Below are 20,493 nucleotides of genomic sequence, written 5' to 3' on the forward strand. Positions count from 1 at the left end.
TCTCAGCACTTCCTCACCCAACCCCATTACTAGCAGATGTTCACATTTTCCCCTGGATATTATTAATCATACAATTTATCTGAAAACTTTCAATATGATCCAGTTTAACCATTCATGATTAATATAAAGATGCAAACATACCCACCACCTTCTCAAGAGGAATAGGGATGGGCAATAAATGCTGGCTAACCAGCAATGCCCAAATCCCACACATGAATAATTAAAAATATATATATTTTGAGGGAGATTGTTTGGCCCATCACATCCGCATTGGCTCTCTAAATTACCATTATGATTCTTCTGCTTTTTCATACCCCTTGCTTTATAGTTTCTGTTTAAATCATCATTTAATGCCTTCTCCAATGCCTCAGTTGTATCTACCTCCACACTTCCATTGCAGTATATTCAAGACCCAAACCACTTAAAGTGTGAATGTGTTTCTTACCACATTTGTTTCTTTAGCAAAACAATTTAAATTTGTTCCCTCTTGCCCTTGGTGCTTTTACAAGCCTTGACAATTTCTCCCTGTCCACTCATAATTTAGAAGACCCAATCAAATCTCCTGTAAGCCTTCTTTTTTCCAAGCTCTCCAATCTATCCTCATAATTGGATTAATTCACTTTTGGAACTGCTCTAATAAATTTCATAGGCATTTTCATAGAAGGCATCACACCCTTATCTCACTGAGGTCTGCCAAATGTCTTACACAAGTTCAGCATGATGGCCTTGCTGTTGTAATTTATGCACTTGTAAATTAAGCCCAGAATATTCCTGTGCATCCTAAACTACTCTTTCCTCTTGTTCTACCACCTTCAATGATCTCTACCCACATAAAACACAAGTCCCTCTTGTTCCCATGTCCTCTTTAGAATTGAATCTCTTTAAAATTGTAATTTTATATCATGAGTCCACGTTCTTGCTACAACCATGCATCAGCTCACACTTCTCCACATTGAACTTTAACTGCTACCTATCCACCCACTCCACTAACTTGTCTTTGTCCTTTTGTTATTATATACACTGCCTTACTCATAGTTTAAAAAGCTTCCAGGTTTTGTATCATCTGCAAAATTTGCAATTGTCTCTTGTACAGAAAGATCTAGGTCATTTATATTAGGAAAATAAAGAATAGCAATGTCACAATAGGGAATGGCTGAACCCCTCTAATAATTAAAATAAAACAAGCCCTGGTCTGTTATGACAGGAGTAGGGGTTCCACTCTAATTATTACCCCCGAAACACCCAGACAAGAAGCTCGTCTTTCCCCTTGTAATCTATTGAAATAGTTGAAAGAAAGAAAATCCCTGATCTCCACTTTACAAGTAACAAGAAACAGTTTATTTGTTTAACCCAATAAGAATGAACAAGTTAACAAAAATCAACTAACAAAGCAACATTCCCCCCCCCCCCCCACACCGACTACTAACTATTCCCTTACTGGTCTAAATTCTACTGGAATGATGTTTAAACAAAGCCAAGTCTCACTAATATAAACACAATTAATAAAAAGCAATAAATTATAACTTAATCTCTCCAAATTTGCACAGACTGCCTTCTGGAAGATTTTGTCATCTCCAGTCTCTTCACAAAAACCTTTCTTCCATTAATTTTGCTGTTAGGGATGTTTTATCTCTATAATTTCTTCAATGAGCAATTTGAGCTAAAATACCATGATATCTTTGATTAGTCAGATGGGCTTTCTCTGAGGCAGGTGACATTTGGCTGTCCCCACATTTCCAAATGCCCTTATCTTATATATCTGTAATAACATATCAACTTATTATAAAATGATTGGGTTCAGGTTGTCAACAGCATGAGATTTAAATTCAATTGACTTTCAGTATCCAGATGTTTTGTTTAAACTAATTGGCCAAATGCAAACTCATTGTCACAACAGCAAAACAAGGCTGCTGTTTTGCCTGCTAACTGTAAGGCTTTTTTGATACACTTGTTTCAAATTTTGAGGCTCTCTAGCCTGCTCACGGACATTTTTTTAAAATTTCTAAGTACTGAGAAAGCATAAATCTCTTAAAGGAACCACACATTTTAGCTTTCTGCCTTCCACTTCACAATTATTCTACGCAACGTCGTACCGGTAGAACTGACCCACTGGAGTGCGGAACTCCAGTGTAACCCTTCTTCAAGCTTGAGAACGATCGATTAGCCATTACTTTTTGTTTCTTATTGCTCAGACAGTATTTTTTAAAATCTATTATGCCCTTTATTCCGTAATCTATGATGTTTCTTTCAAGACTGTGGCATGGCTGTTTCAAACTCCTTCACGAAAGTCCACGGACACTACCTCAACAGCATTGCCCTAATTGACTATTTCTCTTACCCTCCTTAAAAGGCTCCAGAAAGTTAGTTAAATAAGATTCCCTCTTTAGAAATCTGTGATGTCTCTTCCTGAACAACCTCTGAATCTTTTGTATTATTTTTGGTTCTTAATTGCATTTTCAAACACAACACCTGTCATCAGCATACTTTATCTACTTTTTCTTAATTTGTATCTCCTTTGTCATCAGGAAGTTCTGGATTTTTTTGTCCTCTCCTTGCCTTTAGAGGGAATATGCTTTGATGATATCTGAACCATCTCCTCTTTTAAGGTAGCCGGTTCTGCAAATCCATTGTTTCCTCTCAATCTTTCATTCCAATCTATCTGGCCCACTTCTATTTTGCCCCATTTAAATCAGCTCTGCACCAATTTGATTCTCCTTGCCCAAGATTGTCCGTTTTCATTCTCTTCCATTGTGCTAAACCTTATGATACAATAAGCATTGTTTTCTGAATGCTCCCCATTGACCCTTGATCCAGTTGGCATACTTCATTTCTGAGAATCATATCCAAGATTGAGTGCTTACTTTTTGGACTGGGTGAAATCTGTGTCAGAAATTCCTCTGGACACAATCTAGGGCACGTGCCATTTGATTTTCTCTTACATTACCAGTTTATATTTGGGTAATTAACATTCCACATTACAATTAATTGCTAATGATGGCCTCTCATTGTGTTATTTCTGTAGGTTTGTTTCTCTGCATCCTTTCCACAGAGTGGCAGTCTGTAGACTACACCAAGCAATATAGTTTGTTGTTCCTTAACTATAATTGTCAGTGAACACTTTGGAACATCTCCCTTTCTCCAGCATTGCAATGATCTCCTTAACCGATCTTGCTTGCCCTCCATCCTTCCTTCCTTTTCCATATTTTCCTGATACACTGTACTCAGGAATAATGAACTCCCTATTCTACCTTACCTTCAGCCAGGATTTGGTTTTGCATACCCTTGCTAGGTTAGCTTAAAGGCCTCCCAATAGCACTAGCAAAACGCCTGCAAGGACCTCAGTCCAAGCTGTGTTCAGCTGCAACCCATTCAGCTCATCCAGGTGCTATCTTCCCCGGAGCCAATCCCAATGCGCCAGGAATTTAAAACCCTTGAACTTACACTATCTTTCCACCCACACATTTATCTGCCTTATCCTCATATTCCATATCTCATACATACTCACTTGCACATGGCACTGAGAATTATCTAGCGAAGACTTCATTTGAGGTGGTGCCTGCTACGTTTCTATTCAATGACCTAAATTCTGATTGCAGGACCACAATCCCTCCCTGCCCAGGTCACTTATTACATCGCAGACCATGGCCTTTGGCTGCTTATCCTACCCCAAAAGAATGCCTTACAGCTGTGCTGTGATATCCTTGACTGTGGGAGGCTTCATAATGTGCTGGAGTCAGGTCTACAATCATGGAAGCACCATATTTTGTGTAACTAACCCCGATTACTATTGCTCTTTCTTTCTTCTTCATTGTGGTACCACAAAGATAACCACCCTCAACAGTTTTCAAAACAGAAAACCACTTTGTGAGCAGGACCGCAAGGGACTTTTCCTATTCCTGCCTGTTTCTTTTGTACTGCTTGGCAGTCACACACTTCAATTGGGCCGCCAGGCCTTTAGCTGCAGTATGACCACCTCTCTGAACATGCTATCCACCTTAATCTCAAATGCCTGAATATGCTACAGTAACTCCAGCCTGTGGTCGAGCTCAGAAATCCTTTTTTATTTATTTCTTTGCAGAGCTTTTCTACCTCTTGGAAGCAATATTTAAACTTGCAATTGTTTGTCACCCGCTAATTGAAAGTGAAGAATATCAAATCCTGTAATTTCTTTCTTTTGAATGATTCTTTCCAACTGCTAATTACCTCCTTCACAGGTGAAACATGTAAGGGGATATTGTTAGCAAATATGCAATCTCCAATATGGAGACAGGATGGACAATTACATCAGAATGAAGGGAAAAATAATTTTTAAAAATTTGAGTCAATGCAGATAAGTGTTTGAGCAATATCTATCATTCTTGAACAAGTGATTGAAGATCATTTACACATAGGTTTTTCCCGCGGTGTCTTATATATACACTTTATTCTTGCTGCATGTGGAATTTGCTGTTCCCAGTATAAATAAGCATAGACACAATTTACCTGGAAACCTCTCCAAGTGTCATTCTAAAGCTGATGTTTTAGCCAAGCAGTTGTAAGCCATTAGCTCCTGTTGCATATTATCCCAGCATCCCCAGACTACTAGACAGATAGACAAAGATTTCATTAGTGTCTGGATTGAATCACAAATTTCTTGATAAGTAAGATGTACAAAGTGCCCTTGAGGCATGTTCAGGGCTACAGGCCAGGCAAAATGTTTGGTTGAACCTTCTTTTCTTTATTCATTCACGGGATGAGGGTGTCACTGGCTAGGCAGCATTTATTGCCCATCCCTAATTGTCCAGAAGGCCATTAAGAGTCAACCACATTACTATGGGTTTGGAATCACATGTAAGCCAGACCAGGTAAGCATGGCAGTTTCCTTCCCTAAAGGACATGAGTGGACAAGATGGGTTTTTCCTGACATTTGGCAATGGATTCATGGTCATCATTCGATTCCTAATTCCAGATATTTATTGAATTCAAATTCCACCATCTGCCATGGCAGGATCGATCCCAGGTCCCCAGAACATTATCTGGGTCTTTGGATTAACAGTTCAGCAATAATACCACGAGGCTATTGCCTCCCCAAAGCATAACATTGGGTGGAAATAAAACTAGAAAAGGGACATGGAGTTGCAGTGTTCATCCAAGAATTCTGTATATCACTAAAACATGAAATTATACAGATAATGGTGGAAATGTTGAATCTAGCTGCTTAAAATTCAGAATACAGCAGAGAACTACAGTTGTCTTGTAAGGTTAATACAGGCTGGCAAGTGTAGGAAAAGGGAATATGAAGATTGTATTGAAACATTTCGGTCTCAATACCTGGGAAAAGTTGGATATTGACTGATTGTAGAGTAATCCAAAATATCACCTAGTTTCATACTTTCAAGTCTGATATATGTGACACAGATATGGCAGTCAGACAGCAAGATCAAGCTTTATTAGCAACTGTGGTGTGCTAAACCCAAATGCACTTTCAGCTTAAATGTTTTTTATTCATTTATGGGACGTGGGTGTTGCTGGCTGGCCAGCATTTATTGCCCATCCCTAACTGTCCTTGAGAAGGTGGCGGTGAGCTGCCTTCTTGAATCGCTGCAGTCCTCCTGCTGTAGGTTGACTGACAATGCTATTAGAGAGGGAATTCTGGGATTTTGACCTGGTGTCAATGAAGGAACAGCGATATATTTCCAAGTCAGAATGGTGAATGGCTTGGAGGGGCACTCATGGGTAGTGGTGTTCCCATATATCTGCTGCTCTTGTCCTTCTACATGGAAGTGGTTGTGGGTTTCAAAGGTGCTATCTGAGGATCTTTGGTGAATTTCTGCAGTGCATCTTGAAGATAGTACACACTGCTGCTGTCGAATATTGGTGGTGGTGGGAGTGGAATCCTCTTCCTGAATGGTGTCAAGCCTCTTGAGTGTTGTTGGAGCTGCAGCCATTCGGGAAAGTGGGGACCATTCCTGACTTGTGCCTTGTAGATGATGGACAGGCTTTGGGGAGTCAAGACGTGAGTTACTCACAGCAGTATTCCTACCCTCTGACCTGCTCTTGTAGCCACTGTGTTTACTTGTCAGTCCAAGCCTGGATATTGTACAGATCTTGTTGCATTTGAACATAGACTGCTTCAGTAGCCGAGGAGTCATGAATGGTGCTGATCATTATGCAATCATCAATGAACATCCCCACTTCTGACCTTATTATGTGGGGAAGGTCATTGCTGAAGCATGTGCAGATGGTTGGGCCTGGAACGCTACTCTCAGGAACTCCTGCAGAGATGTCCTGGAGCTGAGGTGATTGATCTCCAACAACCAGAACCATCTTCCTATGTGTCAGGTGTGACTCTAATGCCAGAGGAACTACCCTGGTTCAATGGAGTGTGCAGGAGGACATGTCAGGTGCAGCACCAGGCATACCTTAAAATGAAAGTCAACCTGGTGAAGCTACCAAACAGGACTGACTTATGTGCTAAACAGCATAAGGAGCAAATCAAACACAGAGCTAAGCAATTCCACATACAATGGATCAGATCTAAACTCTGCAGTCCTGTGACATCCAGTCAGTGAGATTCCACCCCACACCAAGACCCATCGATTTCAGTTTTGCTTGGGTTCCTTGATGTCATGCTCGCTCGAAAACAGCCTTGATGTTGAGGGCTGTTTCTCTCACCCGACCTCTGGAATTCAGCTCTTCTGTCCTTGTTTGAATCAAGGCTGTAATAAGACCAGGAGCCGAGTGGCTCTGGCGGTATTGAAACTGGCTGTCGCTGAGTAGTTATTACTGAGCAGGTGCTGCTTGATAGCACTGTTGTTGAAACCTTCCATCATTTTATTGATGATCAAGAGTAAACTGATAGGGTGGTAATTGGCTGGGTTGGATTTGTCCTGCTTTTTATGTACAGTACATACCTAGGCAATTTTCCACATTGTCGCATAAATACCAGTATTGTAACTGTTATGGAAGAGTTTGTCTGGGAGAGTGGCACATTCTGGAGCACAGGTCTTCAGTACAATTGCCAGAATGTTGTCAGGGCCCATAGCCTTTGTAATATCCAGTGTCTCCAATCATTTCTTGATATCACATGGAGTAAATCGAATTGGCAGAAGACTGGTATCTGAAATGCTGGGAACAACTGGAGGAGGTCGAGATGAATCATCCAATCGGCACTTCTCGCTGAAGTTTGCTGCAAATGCTTCAGCCTTATCTTTTGCACTGATGTGTTGTTGAGTCTCTGTGTCTTCTATCATTGAAGATCAGGATATTTGCGGAGCCTCTTTTTCTAGTGAGTTATTTAATTGTGCACCATCATTCTTGACTGCAGGACTGCAGAGTTTAGATCTGATCTGTTGGCTGTGGGATTGCTTAGCTCTGTGATTCACTTGCTCCTTATGCTGTTTGACACATAAGAGTCCTGCTTGGTAGCTTCACTAGGTTGACTGTTTCATTTTAAGATATGCCTGGTGCTGCTCCTGGCATGACCTCCCGTATTCTCCATTGAACCGGGGTTGATCCTCTGACTTCATGGTAATGATTGAGTGGGGGATATGCCAGACCATGAGGTTACAGATTGTGCTGGAGTACAGTTCTGCTGCTGTTGATGGCCGACAGCATCTCCTTGATTCCCAGGATTGAACTGGCAGGTCTGTTTGAAGTCTGTCTCATTTAGCACAGTTGTAGTGCAAAACAACAGAATGGAGGTTATTCTCAACATGAAAGTGTGACTTTGCTTCCACCAGGACAGTGCAATGGTTCCTATTACCAATACTGTCATGGACAGATGGATTTGCAGCCAGCAAATTGGTAAGGATGAGGTCAAGTATGTTTTTCTTTGTTGGTTTCCTCACCACCTGTTGCAGACCCAATCTAGCAGCTGTGCCATTTAGGATCTGACTAGCTCAATTAGTAATGTTGCTGCTGAGCTCCTGTTGGTGGTGGACATCAAAATCCCCCACCCACAGTACATTCTGTGCCCTTGCCATCTTCAGTACTGTCTCCAAGTGTTGTTCAATGTGGGGGCGTACTGAGTCATCATCCAAGAGATGATGGTATGCAGTGATCAGCAGGAGATTTACTTGCCCATGTTTAACCTGAAGCTGTGAGACTTCATGGGTTCTGGAGTCAATGTTGAGAACTCCCAGAGCAATGCTGTTCCATCTGTATACCAATGTGCCGCCACCTCTGCTGAGCGTGTCCTGCCGATAGGACAACATTTCCAGAGATGGTGATAGCAGCGTCTTCGACATTGTCTGTAAGGTATGATTCTGTGAGTATGATTATGTCAGGCTGTTGCTCGACTAGTCTGTGAGATAGCTCTCCCAATGTTGGCAGTAGCTCCCAGATGTTAGTGAGGAGGAGTTTGGAGTGTTGATAGGGTTGTTTCTGTTGTTGTCTTTTCTCGTCCCTAGATCAATGCCATGCGATCCGTCTGGTTTCATTTCTTTGAGACTTTGTAGCAATTGATACTACTGAATGACTTGCTCATCTGTTTTAGAGGGCAGTTGAGTCAACCACATTGTTTTGGGTCTAGAGTCAGATGTAGCCTAGACCAGTTCAGGATGGCAGATTTCTTTCCTTGAAGGACATTAGTGAACAATAGGCAAACAGAAAATTAAAATTTAAATAAAAAGAAAGAATTAATAGTTTATTTCTATGGTATAAAAAAGATTACAAGGCACTCAGCATGCTGCAAGAATAATTTAGAATGAGGGTATCAGAACTGGGCAGCATTCTTTTCAAGAAAAAATGAACGGACTGTGTCTGTATTTTGTTGAAGTTAGAAGTCTTGAAGAGAACGAAAGGTTTTGACGGATTATACAGAGGGAATGTTTCCATTGTGGGCAAGAGTTAGACAGATGAAAAGAGGCTCAAATGGAGCATAAGTGCTAGTATAGACTGGTTGGACCATATAGCCATTTTCTGTGGTATATATTGAGCCTCTTTTTCTCAATGTCTTGTCGACCCCAAACTGAAGCCCAGACTACAGTCTGGAATCAATGCTTTGGATCATCATAGAGTTTCAAAGCCTCGTGATTCGTTAACACTAAGAATATTGTTTTACTGTTTGCGCTGTTTTTGTACTTTACTCATGATAATTTTGCTAGTATTATGCTGCCAGCTCTCAAAGATTTGTTGTGCCCACTATATTTTTATATTTTACATTATTGTGCAAACATTAACCTTGGTACCTGCATATTAATGAAACCCTTTTCTATCCCTGAAGGGCAACGGTCTGTCTTCTTGGTAGCAGTTTTGTTGGTTCCAATCGCCTGTGTCATGTTGAGTTTTCTGAATCATCAAGAGTCTGAAGTTGTGGAAAATAAACTCAACATATTCTTGCACAATTTTGGCAAAGTGCAGAAGAGTTTTCCAAATCAGGATGAACAGTTGTGGAAAAAAAGCAAGATAATGTTGCAGAAACACATTAACATGACCATCCATTCTGAGCCATCCATTTTAATGTTTGCAGCTGCTTGGAATGCAAATAAAACCATGCATTGCCTCACAGGGAGAATCGCTGGAGCTTATGCTTCAGCTTTCAATTCCAGGTTTCTGGAAATTGAAGGATCGAATAAAAAGTTTTTAAACAGTGATGAAGTGAAGCTAGATCTAGATAATCAACTAACATCTTGGTTTGGTTCGGGTAGAAAATCAGCTGTTATTCATCATTTCCAAGATCTGCCACCCCCATCTACTCTTCTTTTCTACAAATATTGTGATCATGAAAATGCAGCCTTCAAGGATATATCCCTCTTCATCACAGTTTTAGTGGATGAGGAAAAATTAGACCCAAATTTAAACTTTGGTCTTCTGGAGGAAAGAGTCTACGATTTTCTTGTGACAAAATTTTCTATCTCCAGTCAGACCAGGCAATATAATATCCTGGATATTGACAAATTCAGTGGATTGTGGAGTCGCATTGCACATGTCATACTGCCTGTCCAACCTGAAAAAGATATTGAAGAGAATGGCTGTAAACATACGTGAACATTCTGAGGAGGCATCACAAAATTTGCAATGAATTTTATCAAAGAAACAAATTACATGCACAGAGAACTCATAAGTCTTGAAAAGGAAATTTGTTTTAGTAATTAATTACCTAGGGAATTTGATTTTGTGAATTTTGTTCAAGGAGATGTCATCTGAATTTTTAAAGGTTTTTAATTCATATGCTGATTGGCTTTCTGTATGTTCCACATTTTCTGTTTTTATTTCAGGCTTCCAGTGTATAGTGTTATAGCTTTCTTCAATTATCACAAATAAATTTAGCTCCTGATAACTAGAAAATGATATTGCAACTTAATAAATGATGATGGTTTAAACTTTACTATGTAAACTTAAGTATATTTTAAAAACTAATTTGCTATTGTATAATTTAAATCTGTAACTGAATAAAGCTGACTCTCAAATAGCGGTGATTGATTGGTTGTGTAAATACACTACAACATTAATAGAGAGCAAAAATGCAAATTAGCTAGGCATGGGAATATTTTGCTAATTATAGGTATTTCTCAAATTGAAATTTAGTTTAAATTTAACATGGAATTTTAAAACTGAACATTTGTTAGTTAACAAATTGCAGTGCATGAATAGATCATTAGTATGCTAATTAGTACGGGCTGCAATTTCTCACTTACAACTAATTTTATCAACTCACATTAATGGTGCTGTTTGCCATGGCTTCTGGTGACTTTTCTCATGCAATCTTTCACTCTTTAATTATGTATCTGGGCCCTGTGTAATTATGCAGCAGGAGAGGTGGAAGTGATTGTTGCGGCCAGGGCCTTCTGATATTTGCTGTGCTGGGACCATTTTAAAGCCCAGCTACACACCATTGCACATGCTGTGAACAAGCCAAGAACTACTTTTCATATGGAGATCTGCAATATTATCTGCAAGGAAATGACTGAGAAAGGCAAGTTATCTCCTCAGTTCGCCAGCGGGGACCTGGAGGTGCTGGTGGGGGAGAGGACAGCAGGATTGTATCTTGTTGATTGGTAAAGGAAGCCACACCACTAGTCACAGCCAGCCTGGGCCTAGAATGCAGCTCAGGTCAGTGTAGGGTGCCAGTGAATTGCAATCACAGCAGTTTAAAAAGGTTAATTATCTTCATTACACTAAAAGGGTAAGTGCCACCAACTACTCTGCTATCTTATACTCACAGGGCGATCACTCATTACAATTCTGCCATTACACGTGCCTTTTAACAAGTCTCATGGACTACAACTTTACTGCATGCATTGTATTCCCTAATCAACAATTCACCCCACAACTTCATCCTCTCAAATTACAGATCCTTCCTGCCCTTTGAATTTCACATTCACTCATTGGTGACACCTAACGTCACAGCTAACTGATATTCCATTCATCTCCTTTACACTCTGTCCCTCATCTTGTCTCTCTGCAGGAAAATTTGGCTCACAATTAGGCTGAGTTGGGCAAGTCTGGTTAGGGATGGTTGATACAGGGCTCATACTGGCAAATGAGGAAAATCTATTTGATTTCACCGGAGAAGAATGTGACTGCTCATGTGGGGTTGGGGATATTTCCATGGCCAACGAACCCACTAAGCTCCATTGCATTGCTCTCCCATTACCACCAACATTAATTCTTTAAGCTGCACAAGTGCTTATCTGTCTTACACTATTAGTTCTCTCTTCTCTGCAATCACAAGCAGGATTCAGCAAAACTCAATTAAGACATGTATGTTGGAGATTTTCAGGTAAACTTACACTTCTGAGGCAGAAGCCAGTCAACCCTCATTGGATGCATTGGCAAGGTTTTCATCTGCACTCTCCACCCGCCAAGGGACTTTCACCTTGGTGGGTTCTCTTTCTAGATTGTACTTCTGAGTCTAATGTGATGAGTACATTACTCAGAGATCTTCACAGCTGGTCAAGGAAGAAACACTCCGACACCTGCTCAGTTTCAAGCAAAAGATAATCCCATAGCCTCGGCTGTTAATGACCCTGTCAAAATATTTAGGCACAGCAACAGCAGGCAGGTTTGTCAGAAGCAGTCAGTAACCTGGACTGAAGGATGGATGAGGCCACTGAGATTATCAGTACGGTGTCGGCTCCATCATGCATGTGTCTGCCTGTCTCCATGGAGAAACTGGAAAATGACATGAAAAATTAGTCTAGTTCATGACCAGATATGTCCATGTCCCCGCACTTCAATGTAGTAGCTATCAATGCCAGAGTAACAGGTGTACAACGGACAACAATCTCACTCTAGGTTCCCCATTTTTGTGACTTATTGGCAAAGAATAAAAATGATTTTAAGAAAGACGCATAGGTTACATGTTAAGGTTCAGCAGAATAGTCAGAGAATAAAGTCATATTAAAAACATTAAGGAACATACTTGGTGGGAAAAATATCTAGAATTGGGGTGTACTTTCGACATAGTTGCTTGGGTTTGCATTTTTTCACATCTTGTTGTTTGGTATACTTGGATATATCTTACTTTTATTACTGTTATGATTTGCTGTTGGTGTCAGCAACAAATGCAGCAGCTAAAAAAGTAATTAGCTCAGTTAAGATGTGATAATCTTAAAACTGCAACAAGTGTAATTTCACACAAATAGCTTATTTTCTTTATTGGCATACTGGTCAATTATACCACTGTTTGTTCATCATAATAACAGAAATGAACAAATACAAAGAATTGTGACATTACAAACTTTGGAATTTAATAACCTTTCATGGATTGAAAGAACTGGCAATAACTTTTTTTCCAGAATAAACTGTTTCCTATGATAAAAGGACAAGGACAAACTGTTATAAAGGAATTTAAAGCAATTAAGCATCCCTGGGAATAAGGAGTCAAAGCAACATTAACAAGTTGTTTCCTGGGAGAGGAGGTAACAACTGCCAGATAACTGGCTGCCTTGTGACAGAGATAGTAGGAACTGCAGATGCCAGATAATCTGAGACAACAAGGTATAGATCTGAATGAACACAGCAGGCCAAGCAGCATCATAGGAGCAGGAAAGCTGACGTTTCAGGCCTAGGCCCTTCTTCAGAAATGGGGAAGGGGCAGGAGGTTCTGAAATAAATAGGGAGAGAAGAGGAGGCGGATAGAGGAGAAGATTGAAGAGGAGACAGACCGGTCAAAGAGGCAGGGATGGAGCCAATAAAGGTGCACGTAGGTAGGGAAGTTTAGTAGGTAGGAGCTGGGTGTGGGACTTGAGGTGGGAGTAAGGGATAGGTGGAAGGATAGGTTAGGGAGGCGGGGACGAGCTGGGCTGGTTTTGGGATGCGGTGGGGGGACAGGAGATTTTGAACTTTATGAAGTCCACATTGATAACATTAGGCTGCAGGGTTCCCAAGCGGAATATGAGTTGCTATTCCTGCAACCTTTGGCTAGCATTGTTGTGGCACTGCAGGAGGCCCAGGATGGGCATGGACATGTTGTCAGAGGAATGGGAGGAGGAGTTGAAATGGTTCACAACTGGGAGGTGCAGCTATTTAGTGCAAACCGAGCTTAGGTGTTTTGTAAAGCTGTCCCCAAGCCTCCGCTTAGTTTCCACAATGGAGAGGAGGCCACAACGGGCACAGCAAATGCGTATACCACATTGGCAGATGTGCAGGTGACTATCTGCTTGATGTGGAAAGTCTGCTTCGGGCCTGGGATGAGGGTGGGGGGGGAGGTGTAGGGGCAGGTGTAGCACTTCCTGTGGTTGCAGGGAAAAGCGCCAGGTGTGGTGGAGCTGGAGGGGAATGTGGAGCAGACAAGGAAGTCACGGAGAGACTGGTCCCTCCAGGAGGCGGATAATGGTGGGGAGGGAAAAATGTCTTTGGTGGCGGGGTCGGATTACAGAGGGCGGAAGTGTCGGAGGATGATGTATTGGATCCGGAGGATGGTAGGGTGGTACTTGAGGATGAAGGGGATTCTGTTTTGGTTTTTTTTTATTCAGGAAATGGGTGTGAGGGATGATTTGCGGGAAATGCGGGATACATGATCAAGGGTGTTCTCGACTACTGAGGGGGCGCAGTTGCGATCCTTGCAAAACAAGGACATCTGAGATGTACGGGAGTGGATTGCCTCATCCTGGGAGCAGATGTGGCGGAAGCGAAGGAATTGGAAATAGGGGATGAAATTTTTGCAGAAAGGTGGGTGGGAGGGGTGTATTCTAGTTAGCTGTGGGAGTTGGTGGGCTTGAAATGGATATCGGTTTCTAGGGGTTGCCGGAGATGGAGACAGAAAGGTCCAGGAGGGACAGAGAGGTATTAGAGATGGTCCAGATCAACTTAAGGTTGGGGTGGAAGGTGTTGGTAAAGTGGATGAACTGTTTGAGCTCCTTGTGGGAACACGAGGCGGCACTGATACAGTCATCAATGTAACGGAGAAAGAGGTGGGGTTTAGGGCCAGTGTAGGCATGGAAGAGGGATTGTTCCACGTAACCTACAAAGAGGCAGGCATAGCTTGGGCCCATGGATTTAACAAGCTTCAAAATCTCCCGTGCCCCCCACCGCATCCCAAAAGCAGCCCAGCTCGTCCCCGCCTCCCTAACCTGTCCTTCCACCTATCCCTTACTCCCACCTCAAGTCCCACCCCCAGCTCCTATCTACTAAACTCATCCCACCCGCTTGATCTGTCCATCCTCCCTGGACTGACCTATCTCCTCCCTACCTACACTCACCTTTATTGGCTCTATCCCCAACTCTTTGACCGGTCTGTCTCCTCTCCACCTATCTTTTCTATCCATCTTCTATCCACCTCCCCCTCTCTCCCTATTTATTTCAGGACCTCCTTCCCCTCCCCCATTTCTGAAGAAGGGTCTAGGCCTGAAACGTCAGCTTTCCTGCTTGGCCTGCTGTGTTCATTCAGGTCTACACCTTGTTGTCTTGTGACAAATGGGCAATTAAGATTGCATGCATTAGAACTGAAGGAGTTAACGGTAGGACAGGCTTTGTTTCGTAATACCAAATTAAACAAAAAAAAGAGAATCTACTCCTGATAAGAAAGCAGGCCATAGACTTGGTGACTTCAGAAGTGTCAGAAATAATGTCACACCACAGTTTAATAAGGCAGAAAATCCTTTTAAGAATTTGATTTTAGGATTCTATGGCAGCAGAACTCCAAAGAATCATACTACACAAGGATCAAACCCTGGAATATTCAGAGACAAATGCCGTTGGTTGGTATTGTAGCTGAATTTTATCTTTAATCTGATAATGACAGGTCGGCACAACATCGAGGGCCGAAGGGTCTGTACTGTGCTGTAATGTTCTATAGCTAAATTGGGCTTAACATGTTGAGGAGCTTTAATTTTGGTTGCTACGTGCAATAAAGTTTAAACAACTGTTTCAGTGTTTGATAGTCTGTGGGATTTCTTAACAAGTAGTCAAATTAAAGGTAGCTTGTACAATTTACAAACCACGCAAGAGAAGTTTGCAAACTGGATCTGAAACGGCTTTCAAATAGGAGGAAAAGGATGATGTCGAAGGGTTTTTTTTGTGATCGGAAGCCTGTGACCAACAGTGCACCACCGGGATTGGTAGTGGGACCTTTGCTGTTAGTTATGTACATTACTGACTTAGATGTGACTGGTAAAGGTTTAGTTAGTAAGTTTGCAGATGACAGGAAAATTGATTCAGTTGTTGAAACTGAAGGGGATAGTCTCAGAATAGTCTAGTATCTGTGAGATGCTGCATTTTGGGATGCCTAATAACAGGGTATACTCAATGAATGGTAGATTCCTAGACAATATTGAGGAACAAGGGGACCTTGGTGTACAGGTCCATAGATCCTTGTGTGTCAGCAGTGGTAGACAAGAAGCCATGCAGGATGTTTGTCTTCATTAGCCACAGAGTAGAATATAGGAGCAAGGAAGTTATAACATTATAAAACATTGGTCAAGCCACAGATGGTATACTGAGTGCAATTCTAGTTGCCACGATACTGGAGGACAGTGGATCAATGTTTCAAGAAGGATGGTAGGGATAAACCAGGAAATTAGAGAGCAGTGATTCTCCTTTCATTGGAAGGGAAACTAAGAGAAAATTCTAAAGGAGAGAATTAATCTCTACTTGCAGAGATAATGGGAACTGCAGATGCTGGAGATTCCAAGATAATAAAATGTGAGGCTGGATGAACACAGCAGGCCAAGCAGCATCTCAGGAGCACAAAAGCTGACGTTTCGGGCCTAGACCCTTCATCAGAGAGGAAGATGAAGGGTCTAGGCCCGAAACGTCAGCTTTTGTGCTCCTGAGATGCTGCTTGGCCTGCTGTGTTCATCCAGCCTCACATTTTATTATCTACTTGCAGAGGCTCGGTTTGATGATCTACAATAATCACATGGTTTCAGAGGGAGATCGTGCCTAACATGTTGAGAAGCAAGCCTAAAAGATCAGGTGAGATTCACGTTTCAGCTAAAGCAGGGGGAATGGTTCAACAATTTCTAACCGCAATTGTACCCATTTTGTTTTGTGTGTGCTTTGCGGATTGATTTAATGGTCTTCAACGATAACCTAAGGCTCCTTTTGCCTATTACGCTTTCAGCTTCTCCCAGTTCCGACAAAAAGGTCTCCAGCTACCTGAAACATTCGTTTATCGCCCGTTTTCTCACTCTCTCCCCGGCAGCAGGGCTCATTATTTGGAGCTTTATTTTCTGCTCCTATGAGGGTCAAGGTAAAGGTGCGTTCCTGACATTCGCCGTGGCGGGTAGAAGAGTGATTGAAAACGTTAATCTACGCAAGCAGTCGCTTTGAAGAGTTCAGGAGCCTGCCCGCAAACATGGAATCTCTCTGCAAAGTTCAACTTGACACTGTAGCTACCTACTAACAACCCCAAGTCGCACCCACAGCTACCTACTAACCTCATCCCACCTCCTTTACCTGTCCGTCTTCCCTGGACTGACCTATCCCCTCCCTACCTCCCCACCTACACCCTCTCCACCTATCTTCTTTACTCTCCATCTTCGGTCCGCCTCCCCCTCTCTCCCTATTTATTCCAGTTCCCTCCCCCCATCCCCCTCTCTGATGAAGGGTCTAGGCCCGAAACGTCAGCTTTTGTGCTCCTGAGATGCTGCTTGGCCTGCTGTGTTCATTTAACCTCACTGTACTACTTCAATCGGGGGGGGCCACTGGCAGTGGTGAAAAGCACCCAGATGCGTCTTCTTATTCTTTCAGATCTACTATCGCACACAAATACGGGAGTAGATTTCAATTAAGTCTTTTTGCTTGAAAAGGACAATTTATGCCGGCGGCCCGTTTAACGGTTTTCGGAACTTGCAACGCGCGGCGTTAATTCAAACACTAACGATCAACATTTGTTGTTTCTTTCGACGCAAGAACAGAGGGACGTCTTCTCGACGACTGTTAAAGTACTGAAAGGGGAATACCAGTACAGAGGGTAGTATTAAGGAACTGAAGTGAAAGACCGGCCGGCACACTTTAAATTTGAAGGCCTCGCACCACCAAGAAATTAGAAAGGTGGGGACTTCTCCGATCGGAACTAGGACCACCCCTCCTTAAGTAGAAAGCGGAAGTCATGTTTACCCTGCAATCTGTCCGTCCGGAATCGGATCCGGTGGGGTGGAGGAGTGCTTGGTGTGGTGTCCGGAGGGAAACGTTAACAACGCGGAAAAGATCGGCGGCGGAGTGGTTCTTCAACGGGCTTGAACGATCGTGAAAGAATCCAAAATGAGCGTGAGATTTACGAGAAGTACTAGAGGCCGATTCAAGGATTCAAGAGGTGAGAGACTGGAGGCGACATTGGGAGGAATAAAAAGGGCATGTGTATACGGAGTGTTTTTTTAATTTGGTTAAGCGGGATTGTGTGAATCTACTTGTCAAAGGGATTTGCTCAGTCTGAGATTAGAAACCGGAAACGATTCAGACTCAGAGATAACAAGGTGTAGAGCTGGATGAACACAACAGGCCGAGCAGGTAGGCTGACGTTTCAGGTTTAGACCCTTCTTCAGAAATGGCCTAGGCTCGAAACGTCAGCGTTCCTGCTCCTCTGATGCTGCTTGGCCTGCTGTGTTTATCCAGCTCTACACCTTGTTATCTCACATTCTCCAGTATCTGCAGTTCCTACTGTCTTTGAAACGATTCAGACTCAATTCATGTTGTAAATATCTGTACAAACTCCAGAGACGCTTCCCTTGAGTCCAAGTTAACAGGGTTGAGATTATGAGATAACAAAGTGTGAAGCTGGATGAACACAGCAGGCCAAGCAGCATCCCTCGAGCACAAAAGCTGACGTTTCGGGCCTAGACCCTCCTTCAGAGGTTGAGATTATTTTGTGTCTGCTTAACAAATTGGGTGGAGAGTAACTGGTTTCCTGAGGGTGAGCTATCGCACGTGTTTAAAACATGATAGAACATAGAACAGTACAGCACAGAACAGGCCCTTCAGCCCACAATGTTGTGCCGACCATGATACTTCCTTTTTTTTCCATTCTCTCTCCAAGTCAGTGACTACCTGGAGCTCAGATTGACCATCATCTCATGTAGGCTTCAAAGACTCTGGCAATGGTAATTAATGTGAATTTAAATACAGATTAGAGCTCTATTAAAACAGATTATTATAGCCAAAGGAGATTACTGTACCAAAGCTGCAATGGCAGGAGAATAAGATGACATTTTAAATCCCACAGTCATTTATTTACAAATATATGTAAAGGTACCCTAAAAGCACAGACTTGCATTGAAAATTTTGCTTTATCAATTGTTTTCTTTTTTGCCTTGTTTATATAATAGCTAAATATCATTTGATGTTTGCAAACTGAAAGAATTGTGAATGCTGTAAATCAGAAACAATAACAGATGACTTGGCCTGCTGTGTTCATCCAGCCTCACATTCTATTATCTTGGAATTCTCCAGCATCTGCAGTTCCCATTATCACTGGAAAAGCTCAGCAGGTCTGGCAGCATCTGTCGAGAGAAATCAGAGTTAACAGTTCAGGTCTGGTGACCCTTCCTCAGAACATGTTCAATTTGATTTGGGCAGTTAAAAATGAACAATTATAATGGAATTGCTTATGTGATCAACCACTTTTTTAGTAGTATTATTCTGGAAGTAAACTATTTAAACACCACCTTATCATTCTCTTAATAAATAAGACAATGACATGAATTAACAGGTTGTTTGTGTACTTTTTTTTTGTACTCACTCATGGGATGTAGACATTGCTGGCTGGCCAGCATTTACTGACCATCCCCAGTAGCCCCCTTGAGCAGGTAATGGTGACCTGCCTTCTTGAACTGCTGCAGTCCATGCGCTGTAGGCAGACCTACAATGTACTGTAAGGAGGGAATTCTAGATTTTGACCCAGCAGCAGTAAAGGATTGGGGATATATTTCCAAGTCAGGATGGTGAGTGGCTTGGGGGAGGGGGGTAGAACTTGAAGGTGGTGGTGTTCCCATGTATTTTGGTACCTTTTCCCTTTCTAGATGGCGAGTGGTCGTGGGTTTGGAAGGTGCTGCCCAAGGATCTTTGGATTTAACAATACATTTTGTACATAGTACACACTGTTGCTACTGAGGGTGGATGGAGTGGATGCTTGTGAAAGTGGTGCCAATCAAGCGGACTATTTGCCCTGGGTAATGTCAACCTTCTTGAGTGTTATTGGAGCTGCTTGCAACACTTCTGGCTAGTGCTTTTTAAATGGTGGATAGGCTTTGGGGAGTCGGGAGGTAAGTTACTCACTGCAGCCTCTGCCCTGCTCTTGGAGCCACTATATTTATGTGGTGAGTCCAGTTAAGTTTCTAGGTAATGGTAAACCCTATGGTGGAGATTTCAGTGACGGTAACACCCATGAATGTAATGGGGTGGTGATTTAGATTTTCTTCTTTGTTTCTTTGGAGATGGCCATAGCCTGGCATTTCTGTGGTGAAAATTATACTTGCCACTTGTCAGCCCAAGCCTAGATGTTGTCCACATCCTGTTATGTTTGAACATGGACTGCTTCAATATCTGATGAGCCGTGAATTGCACTGAAGATCGTGTGATCATTGGCAAACATCTCCATGCCTGACCTAATGACGGAGGGAAGGCCATTGATGAAGCAGTGAAGATGGTTGGGCCGAGGAGACTACCCTGAGGAACTCTTGCTAAGATGACTGACCTTGCAACAACTGCAACCATCTTTCTATGTGCCAGGTATCACTCCAACCAGTGGAGAGTTTGCTCCTTGATTTTACTATGACTCCTTGATGTCATGCATGGTTGAATGCAGCGCCAACATCAAGGGCTGTTACTCTTGCCTCACCTCTGGAATTCAGCTCTTTTGTCTGTGTTTGAACTGAAGTTGTATTGAGGTCGGGAGGTGAGTGGCCTTGGTGAAACCCAAACTGGGCATCACTGAGTAGATGCTGCTTGATAGCACTATGGCTGACACCTTCCATCACTTCACTGATGATCAAGAATAGGCTGATGAGGTGGTGATTGGCTGGAATGGATTTGGCCCGCTTTTATGTGTAAAGGGCATACCTTGTCAATTTTACACATTATTGGGTAGATGCAAGTGCTACATCCACATGTGGAACAGCTTGTCTAGGG

At 42.3% G+C, this 20,493-nt stretch overlaps 2 protein-coding genes across 12 annotated transcripts in view; both read left to right on the plus strand.

Annotated features, from left to right (window-relative positions):
- The window catches only part of LOC125456539 (torsin-1A-interacting protein 2-like), a 35,704-nt gene extending 25,368 nt beyond the window's left edge, over window positions 1–10,336 (plus strand). For 3 of the 4 annotated variants that reach the window (XM_048539740.2, XM_048539741.2, XM_048539743.2), the window contains one exon: window positions 9,206–10,336. In XM_048539740.2, the coding sequence (XP_048395697.1) occupies window positions 9,206–9,969 (764 nt within the window). In that variant the 3' untranslated portion in view covers window positions 9,970–10,336. The remainder of the gene's footprint in view (window positions 1–9,205) is intronic. The other variant, XM_048539742.2, reaches the window with a different exon arrangement.
- A 6,628-nt stretch (window positions 10,337–16,964) lies between these two features.
- LOC125456296 (torsin-1A-interacting protein 2-like) overlaps window positions 16,965–20,493 on the plus strand; it is an 82,728-nt gene continuing 79,199 nt past the window's right edge. For all 8 annotated transcript variants that reach the window (XM_059647756.1, XM_059647753.1, XM_059647759.1 and 5 more), the window contains exon 1: window positions 16,965–17,683. In XM_059647756.1, coding sequence (XP_059503739.1) covers window positions 17,632–17,683 — 52 coding nt within the window. In that variant the 5' untranslated portion in view covers window positions 16,965–17,631. The remainder of the gene's footprint in view (window positions 17,684–20,493) is intronic.

This window comes from Stegostoma tigrinum, chromosome 8 (assembly GCF_030684315.1).
Source record: "Stegostoma tigrinum isolate sSteTig4 chromosome 8, sSteTig4.hap1, whole genome shotgun sequence".
Taxonomy (NCBI): domain Eukaryota; kingdom Metazoa; phylum Chordata; class Chondrichthyes; order Orectolobiformes; family Stegostomatidae; genus Stegostoma; species Stegostoma tigrinum.